The 9,582-nt window shown below is 44.4% G+C and overlaps 1 protein-coding gene across 4 annotated transcripts; it reads left to right on the top strand.

The window, feature by feature from the left end:
- Positions 1–4,129: 4,129 nt before the first annotated feature.
- On the top strand, positions 4,130–9,027 carry LOC133345013 (claudin-19-like). 4 transcript variants are annotated; one of them, XM_061555361.1, is made up of 5 exons: positions 4,130–4,177; positions 5,860–6,196; positions 7,029–7,193; positions 7,975–8,059; positions 8,398–9,027. In XM_061555361.1, exons 2-5 carry the CDS (start codon positions 5,974–5,976, stop codon positions 8,576–8,578), a joined length of 654 nt encoding a protein of 217 aa, XP_061411345.1. In that variant the 5' UTR covers positions 4,130–4,177; positions 5,860–5,973; the 3' UTR covers positions 8,579–9,027. The 4 variants fall into 4 exon arrangements, with proteins under 4 accessions (XP_061411345.1, XP_061411344.1, XP_061411343.1 ...); XM_061555360.1 differs by having other exon boundaries at positions 4,148–4,192; XM_061555359.1 differs by having other exon boundaries at positions 4,168–4,229.
- Positions 9,028–9,582: the final 555 nt, after the last annotated feature.

Here is a 9,582-nt window from a genome sequence, read left to right as displayed (position 1 = left end):
CACTCCTTGGCTTCCTGTGCTGGCGAGCATCACCTCGGCCAACATTCAATGCAATGGAAGGTGATGGAAAACGTAGTTCTGCCGCTCCAATATCTAAGAGAATCCCCGTGTCATTGAAATTTTGGATATATTTATGGATACCCATCTACTGCCTCTGGATTGGTTGTAAAAACCTAACATTGAATTATAAATACTGTATTTAAAAACTGTTTATTTTCCTTCCTACGTAGGACAGACTATCCAATTGCATTCTCATGTTTCTGATGGCTTTTGTTATGAAGTGACGGTGCATCACATGGGGTAACTGATTACTAACGGATATAATTACAATAACACTACAACCAATTACTAATCTACAACTCATTACTAATCTGACACAATTGACTGATTACTAATCTATTATATAATTACAATAACACCCCGCTCCGCCTCAAATCGCTGCACCTGAATGAGTTAAATAATGACGTCACCCTGCTGCTCTATTTCAGACCGAGAAGCAGGTGGAGGGCTTCACTATTCTGGCAAATTGGCCGATTGCTGGATGTTAATTACCAGCGAAACGTCGTAGTCAAAGATTGGAAATGTTGTGGATTCACTCTTCAACACATCGGTGGCTAAAGTAGTGAACTATTTGTCTTTTGTCAACGTGACACTTTTACTGATTGGCCGTGTTGGGTTGTGGAGAGTTAAGACACATTTATAAATAACGCGATCTAACCCAAAAACGTTTATAATGAGAGATATCTGATAGTTTCAATACAATGTTAATGTATAAATAACTGCGTTAACCACGGATAGAGAGCCCTGGTGGTCGAGTTGCTTTACCCATCATCATCACCATCTCTCTGGGGACGTAAATTATCGGCCTGTTGGAAAAATCTCAAGTAATTATCCAATTGACGGTGACACTTAAAAGTGAGCTACAGTGGAAGTTCAACTACAATTCGGGTAGCACGTGATCGGCAGTGGAGAGGGCCCCTCCGTTACTTTGTATGTGTTGCCATTGTTGGAATGAGGCCACCTGGGACCAGTGGTCCTGGCCACCCGTATCCTTTGTAAGCTGTGAGCAGCGGCTGCCAATGTTCGCCCCCACCCGCCCCTGTGCCCCGCGCTGAGGAAAGGCCAAACAAAAGGCAGAAACTGCCCAGATGGTCATGTGGATAGGAAGCCTTTTAAGAATGGGAAACGGAGCAACGGGGAGTTCATTTGTGTGGAGGAACTGTGTGCCACCCACTGCGTTCCCGTTGTATCCCGTGAGACAACGCGTACACTACATTCTCACTCCAGAGATATTCACCGTCTGCAATGAAGTAGATTTGTCCGCCCTACGTGTGCCCCATAACTAACCCGATATTTTGAGAGGCAATAAAATCACACCACAGTACTGTGGTATTGTTATATGTTATACTGTTCAAAGTAAAATGACAATTACTACATTGGACCTTTTTTGCCAATATCAAAGAAAAAATAAGACTAGGTTTTACCCTCTGGCGATAAAACAGGTGTTAAGATTTTAACTTAAAGCTTTCGTGACTGCAGTAATTCATATGCTTTGGGTCTTTAGGTAAAGCCACGTAGATAGAAAAAAGAATAAAACTATCACGACGTTTCGATTGCAACACAAGCAATCATCAGGTGAAAAAATAGTGAGAGCTGCTGAGGAAAGGATGTTGTGATTTTTTTTTCTATCTACGTGGCTTTACCGAAGGACCTAAACAATTGATGTTAAGATCATGGGACCTCCTTTGCCAGTACCAAAATATGAGAATAGATTTTACCCTTTTTTCTGGCAACAAAACAGGTGTTAAGATGTTAAAACGCCAAACTGAAACCTTTTACAAGGAATCATGTGGTTAATGCAGACATGATTCCTTGTAAAAGGTTTCAGTTTGGTGTTTTAACATCTTAACACCTGTTTTGTTGCCATAAAAAAGGGGAAAACCTATTCTCAGGTGTTAAGATATTCAAACACCAAATATAAACCTTTTGCAAGGAATCATGTCTGCATTAACCACACGTACTTGTGGTGAACATGCAAACAAAACATTATACTCTTTGGTTATTTCGGTAAAGTCACGTAGGTAAAAATAAAAATCGCGACGTTTCGATCGCAGCCTACGTGACTTTACCGAAAGAACCAAAGAGGATGGATTCCTGCAGTCACGAAAAAAACTTCAAATCAAAACAAAACATTATCTGATAATACATGGCATTGTCCGTGAAACTGATTGTCGACCTTGTCTCACCAGTGTCAGACCAGATAATTTCTTTGTGCTATTCGCCTTTTGGAAGTTCTCTGCTCTGACACGAGTGAGACAAGGCCCGAAGAAGGCTGTCTCTGGTGTAGTTTAAAAAACAATGAAATATTTCGATTTAAAGCTTTCGTGACTGCAGGGATTCATCTTCTTGGTTCTTTCGGTAAAGTCACTTAGAAGGGAAGTAGTAAAATAATAAAAATAAAACATAATAAAATAATTCTGACGACGTTTCGGCCACAACGCAAGCAGCCGTCCTCGTCTGAAACCAGGTCTGTCGAGGCGACAGAGTCTGAATTCAGACGGCTGCTTGCGTTGTGGCCGAAACGTCGTGAGAATTATTTTATTATGTTTTATTTTTATTATTTATTACTTCCCTTCTACGTGACTTTACCGAAAGAACCAAGAAGACAATGAAATATATTATTGGAGCGTGGAAACCTTAAAAAACGTGTTATGGCGTAGTCCTCTCGGAATGACGTTTAAATTACGTGGTGATATGACCAGGTTGTATTAAGCCTAGTGCCATGCATTAATATTCAGGTTCAAGTTTGTTTTGTTTAACCAGGTGAGAACTCAAAAAGACAAGGATGGTCTAGCAAAAAATTGAGTCACTAAAAATAGCAAAATAACAGTAAAAAGTACAAGCAAACACAAAATCTCAGCAAACACAGCCACTTTAGCAGAAGAAATGAACAAAATGTGCACGAACAAAATAATGTCCTAATGGTTTGGGAAAATTACTTTAAAAAATTATTCAGAAAGTTAAATGACGTTACACAAACCAATGTGGATTTTGTGCAATTATTGCACTCGCATGTAAACAGACAATAATGTGTCATTATTTAGTGATGTTGCTGTACAAGCACAAATGATAACACATTAGTTAACACGCTGCCTTGAAAAAGAATGAAGGATGGAGAAGCTTACATTTTGTAAAAAAAATTAATGATTGTTATTTAACACTTTGATTCTAATGATTCTACCAGGGCTTTTCATTCTGTGAAATGAATATGTGATTGTTATAATTGTACTCTCCATTTTGCTTCGTTCTACTAAAAAGTTTCAAGTATTTTTTTATAGTTATAATTTCTTTTAATATTTTATAATTATAAGAGAATTTCAATATAATATTCTGAACATCTGCAGTTTTAGTTAGACGTTGAATATTTTCAAGTTAATTTTATGCTAAATTTCAGCTTTCTAACGCCTCCTTTTTAATAAATGTTTTCTCCTACAACATCAGAGTGCAGCGCCACATTAAATACGCACTACAATGACAACAGTTTAAAGTGATTTGAAACATGTTTTATTTTCAAAATGGAAATATGGTTTTGTGTTGGGGGAGGGGCAGAGCTTTGTGACGTCATTTTTGACGGGGGGGGGGGTCTGACTTTTTGTGACGCCGTGTGACGAGGGGGGGATGGGGGTCAAAAATCGGGCAAAATAGCGTGACGTCATTTATGGACGGCCCCTTGAGTCAACGCACATTATGCATGCGCATTATGCGGGCCCTTTGATCTTGTCCTTCCTGTCCATTGTGTGTATTAAAATAGCGGTACCAACGGTAATCCCTATTGAAGTATGGTGCCCTGTATAAGGCACGCATTTAAACAATGTATTATAATGTATTATTTGACGATTCGCTTTCAAGCAGCACTGAGTCGGTGGCTATCCGAACGGTTAAAATTATTTGTATTTTTTTTTAATTTCGATAGATTATCTAATTAGTCTTGGCCAGTTGTAGAATACATATTTTTACAACGTCGTGTGACGTCATTCGCGCCAGGTAACGGAGTGACGTCACGGCGCCAGACAATGCCCCCTCCCCGCGCGTGACGCGCTACCCGCAGTAGGGTGAGCTAAACAGTGACGTCACATCCGCGACAGGTGATAACGGAAGTGACGTCGTCTCCAACCAGGTGAGCGACAAAGAGGTGAGGGCGCGAGAAGCGAGGACGAGGGGAGGTGGAGGTGAGGGTGAAGAGGGCGAGGTGAGGTGAGGGCGAGAGGTGAGGTGAGATGAGGGAGAGGTGAGGTGAGATGAGGGGGAGATGAGGTGACGGGGGAGGTGAGAGGTGATTGCCGGTGAGAGCGCGGGGAGGAGAGGTGAGGGGGAGGATAGGTGAGGGGGAGGAGAGGTGAGGGTGAGGTGAGTGTGAGGTGAGGTGAGTGTGAGGAGGGCGAGGTGAGGTGAGGGGTGATTGCCGGTGAGAGCGAGGAGAGGTGAGGGCGAGGTGAGGTGAGGGGGAGGTGAGAGCGAGGAGAGGGCTGATTGCCGGTAAGGGCGAGGGGAGGGTGAGGTGAGGGGAGCGCGTGGGGAGGTGAGGGCGAGGTGAAGTGAGGGCGAGGTGAAGTGAGGGCGAGGTGAAGTGAGGGCGAGGTGAAGTGAGGGCGAGGTGAAGTGAGTGCGAGGGGAGGTGAGGGGTGATTGCCTGTGAGAGCGGTGGGAGAAGAGATGAGGGGGAGGAGAGGTGAGGTGAGGGGGAGGCGAGGTGAGGGTGAGGGGAAGTGAGGGGGGGGGGTGAGGTGAGAGCGAGGAGAGGTGAGGTGAGGGCGAGAGGTGAGGGGGAGGTGTGAGGTGATTGCCGGTGAGGGCGAGGTGAGGCCGAGGGCGAGGTGAGGGCGAGAGGTGAGGTGAGATGAGGGAGAGGTGAGGTGAGATGAGGGGGAGGAGAGGTGAGGTGAGGGGGAGGCGAGGTGAGGGTGAGGGGAAGTGAGGGGGGGGGTGAGGTGAGGGCGAGGTGAGGGGTGGGTGAGGAGAGGTGAGGTGAGGGCGAGAGGTGAGGGGGAGGTGTGAGGTGATTGCCGGTGAGGGCGAGGTGAGGTGAGCGCGAGGGGCGCCGTGGAGAAACGCGCTGTGCCCGGTGTCGCTTGGTTCGCGCGGGAAGGACCGGGTGGGGGAGGGGGGCGGAAAGATCACAACCTCAACCCTAACCCGTCTATAAACACAAACCCTAACCTCGTCTGTAATCACAAACCTTACCTAACCAGTCTATAACCTTAACCTAACCCGTCTATAATCACAACCCTAACCCCGTCTATAGACACAACCCTGACTCTAACCGCAACTATAACCAAAACTGTACAGTAACTCTAACTCCATCATGTCTAACCCCGTCTAGCCTCAACTGGTCTAGCCTCAACTGTAAATATGTAACACTAACCTTAACCCCCACTCAAACCCAACTCTAACCACAACCCCAACCAGAGCCTCAACAATAACCCCACAAAACCCAACCCTAATCCTAACCCAAACCACCAACCCGGATCCCCACCCAAAACCTACACATAACCCAAACCAATGCAACCCCATCTATACATCACATCTATCTATTTACCTTCTGTTAATGACAACATATATGTCCAACTGCCTGTTTTACACTCACCTATCTGACTAAACATCACATCTGATAACCCAATGAAGGCACACAGCACCTGTCCGACTGCATGTGACACCTTTAGGGCACAGGGAACCACACCCAACAACACCCCATCCTCACTGGGTACAGCTGCTGTGCAGCTAACCACTGCTATATCTACACTTTGTCTCACCTAACCTGTCCGCGTGATCCTCATGCGTTTTTCGCATTGTCTCCCACAGCTCTCCTTTAACGAAAATCAAAATTATCCTCAGGAGAGAGACGCTGTGGTATTAGACAAGAAGGGGAAAGTAGGCATTAACGAGTTCTAAAGGGAAGTTTCAAGCGAGGCGAGGATGGCCAACTCGGGACTGCAGTTGCTGGGCTACGCGCTGGGGATGTGCGGATGGATCGCCACCATCGCCGCCACGGGGCTACCGCAGTGGAGGACGAGTGCCTACGCCGGCGAGGTCATCATCACGGCCGTGAGCATCTACGAGGGGCTCTTCATGAGCTGTGCCTCGCAGAGCACGGGCCAGATCCAGTGCAAGATATTTGACTCCCTCCTCGCGCTGCCCAGTGAGTGCTCGCACAATAAAGACGAATATTCCCCATTAGCCTGAACAGATTGTTGCGGCAAATTTTATAAGAGAACACCTGTAAAGGCAATACAGCACACAAGGAGGTGGTGTGGCCAGCACCACCATGGCCCCACCACCGTTGTCCCAGATAGTGACTTGAAATACCACACCAGGTATTCAGTTTGGGCTTAGTTCATCTAGATAAGGCCCAGGACTGATTCAGATATTGATGCTGGCTGTGACCGGTAATCAAACTCGGATTCCTCAGTTCGTAGCGTATTGCGATAACCATGACACTACCACTCTCCACATGCGCACACCCACCTTGTGTGGTGTCCAGCGCTCTGTGGTGGTGATGATGTCACCAACAATTGCGTCCAATGACTCCTGTGAGCACGCAGGCCATTTGATGCCTAGTTGTACTTCCATGTGTGTCATTGTTTTTTTAAATTTTGGTGACCTAGGTCACTCTTGCAAAAGAGACAATCCTGCTCTCTTGAGTTCTTCTGGTTAAACAAACGAGGTAATATGTGTAAAGGGTGAATTATTTTGGCACAATAATTTCTTGTCACCTTGTGGGTGCATGTTAACTAGGGTTGTCACAATGTATTGCTGCCTTACCATGATGTTTTGGTCAGGGGGGCTGTTTACCATACTTCAAGCCTGGTCAGCACAGGGCCTAGGAGGGGTTAATATATCAAACACGGTTGATGTTAGCCATGGCTGCAAATTGTACTTGGGCCTGGTTCCATAGCACAGTACACTTACCACTGCATCACCATGCCTTCACTAATCCTTGTATAAAAATGGTTTAATGTTTGTGTGTGCAGCAAGGGTGCAGATAACCCGTGCGCTGATGATCTGCTCCATCGTGGTGGGTCTCTCTGCGCTGGGAGTAAGTGCCGTCGGCATGAAGTGCACTCGCATGGGAGCGGACAACAAAACCCGCAAGAACCGCTTCGCCATCTTGGGCGGAGTGGTATTCCTCGTTGCCGGTGTGTGCTCACATGTCATGCGTAACGCTGCAGGTCTCCCTTGCAAATGAGGTGCATTGTTTTAATGGGTTTCTTGACAAAAAAAGGAAACAATTGCGAATTGTTCGTGCTTCCCTCAGCCACATGGGAAATGATACAGGCCAAAAGGTCAGCTTGGCTACTGTTTTCATTTATCATATCATTAGTGGGTGTGTTCCTGCTCTTAGAAGGGAAATCCTTTTTCCACACCCTAACAGGTTACCTTAACAAGATGGCACTAGTTTAATCTGCAATTATGTTAAAGATAAGTAGAAATGTATGCAGTCCATGTGTATACATTATATATTTGAATGCATATAGACATACCGACTACCAATAATGAGCTGTTTATTGTTGAAAATGAATGGATGATTTTTAAAAAGTCCATAAAGCCACCGGAAAATGTGTTCACTAAAGATTATGTGAGTTTCTCAAACTTCCAGGGCGGCATGAATTTTAGGATCCACGGATTATTGGAGGCATCTTTTTTTAGTTCTGTATATGGAACATTATTTTTACCCATGTAATGCAATGATGCCCTTATATTTCATGGCACTCAAAATGTATGAACAGTAAGGTATAATTTTGCTTTTAATTATGTTACATGGTAATTAAATTGTCCAACTGATTTAAAAATTATGTAATGCTGTATCTGCTGTTTTGTAGACGCATGGCTCTAGTTCATTGATTTATAAAAAAAATATTTTTATTATAACAGACCTCTGCTCATGTGTGAATGTGCGTGTGTACTCGTGTGTTTTAGGGCTGTTGTGTCTGACTGGCACGTCTTACTATGCTGCGGAAATTGCGCGGGAGTTCTACAGCCCCTTGACACCTGTACAGGCCAGGTGAGTGTGTGCTGTGCCACACATATAGCTGCTCCATAAACCAGGATAAAAATGTTCGCTTGTGTTACCCACTTTTTGCTGCTACACAATCCATGCCACTCAGTGTTTAATGGCTATTTCCCAAAATATAGCCTATTGTATATTTTTGCCTATTATATATTTTTTAAACTTATGTTGAATTTTTTTTGCAACGTACATAGCCAAACGTGCTAAATCGTCTTTAAATAATGAAAAAAAAAAGATTCTGAACTAGTTTAGATACATTTTACCAGCTAACATTTTTAAGCTACCTCTGTCATGCCTTGATGCACATACGTGTGTGTGAATTCTTGTTCCAGGTATGAGTTTGGTCAGGCTCTGTTTGTGGGCTGGGTTGGCGCTTGCCTCGTGCTCATGGGCGGCGCCTTCCTGTGCTGCTCCTGCAGCTCCAAGCCTTCGGGGAAAAAGTCGCGGCCACGCGGCCCCCCACGGCGCGGGCCCCCCAGATCAAAGGGCTCTGGCAGGACAGATTATGTGTGACGTGAGGTGTGAGTGGGTGATGAGAGTGGCATGCTCCCAGCTACTCGGACATGCTTAGTTATTTTATGCATCATGCTTTTTTAAAAGTGCGTTTGGACGTTCATTTATAAGTTGCAATTAGTTAAATGCATGCAAATTTCCCAATAATGTTCATATGTAATCACGATTCTGACGTGATTGAGTTTTAGTTGGACTGTAGGTAGGTTCTGTTGATAGAAAGCACGTTATGCACAATTTATGCGAGTACGCTTTAGACAGTACCACATTCGCACACGTGAGCCTGGAGGCAGTAGTATAGGAATAAGGCGTTATCATTCAATTGATGTATTCATGATAATTGTTTTTTTGCCCTTTTATCTGGCAACAAAACTGACACCTTTTTTTACAGGGAGTCATGTTTGCATAGACCACAATACCTGCAGTCATAATGCAAACAAAAAACATAACTCTGATAATGTATGCACTGTCCTTGAAGTTGATTGGTCCACACCCGAGAGACAGCTTTCCTTAGAGCCTAGTCTCACATGGTGTTGGACCAGATGACGCCAAAAGGCCTAGTCTCACATGGTGTTGGACCAGATGACGCCAAAAGGCGTCATATGGTCCAACACCATGTGAGACTAGGCTCTAAGGAAAGCTGTCTCGGGTGTGGACCAATCAACTTCAAGGACAGTGCATACATTATCAGAGTTATGTTTTTTGTTTGCATTATGACTGCAGGTATTGTGGTCTATGCAAACATGACTCCTTGTAAACAAAGGTGTCAGTTTTGTTGCCAGATATAAGGGCAAAAAAACAATTATCATATTTTTTCTTCTGGCAAATGAGGTTCCAATGGTGATGTATTCATGTTTATTAGTTATTCATTTAGGTCTGATTGTTGTTCTGGCAAAAATATGTCAGTAATTGGTGAAAAAGTGGCCGGGTGTCCATGACTAGTCACAGATTGGGCCATTGCTAGCAAAAATCTGCAGAAAATTCCACTAACACTTTTGAATCAGATT

The sequence above is a fragment of the Lethenteron reissneri genome, chromosome 21, assembly GCF_015708825.2.
Source record: "Lethenteron reissneri isolate LAM-NWPU_2019-01 chromosome 21, ASM1570882v1, whole genome shotgun sequence".
Classification (NCBI taxonomy): domain Eukaryota; kingdom Metazoa; phylum Chordata; class Hyperoartia; order Petromyzontiformes; family Petromyzontidae; genus Lethenteron; species Lethenteron reissneri.
Note: the sequence above shows the minus strand (reverse complement) of the source record. Positions and strands in the feature narration are given on the sequence as shown.

Excerpts from the sequence above, each read along its gene's own strand:
- LOC133345013 (XM_061555361.1), top strand. The coding sequence starts at position 5,974 with ATGGCCAACTCGGGACTGCAGTTGCTGGGCTACGCGCTGGGGATGTGC. Across the intron at positions 6,197-7,028 it reads CTCCCTCCTCGCGCTGCCCA|CAAGGGTGCAGATAACCCGT; the intron begins GTGAGTGCTCGC and ends TTGTGTGTGCAG. Across the intron at positions 8,060-8,397 it reads TTGACACCTGTACAGGCCAG|GTATGAGTTTGGTCAGGCTC; the intron begins GTGAGTGTGTGC and ends TTCTTGTTCCAG.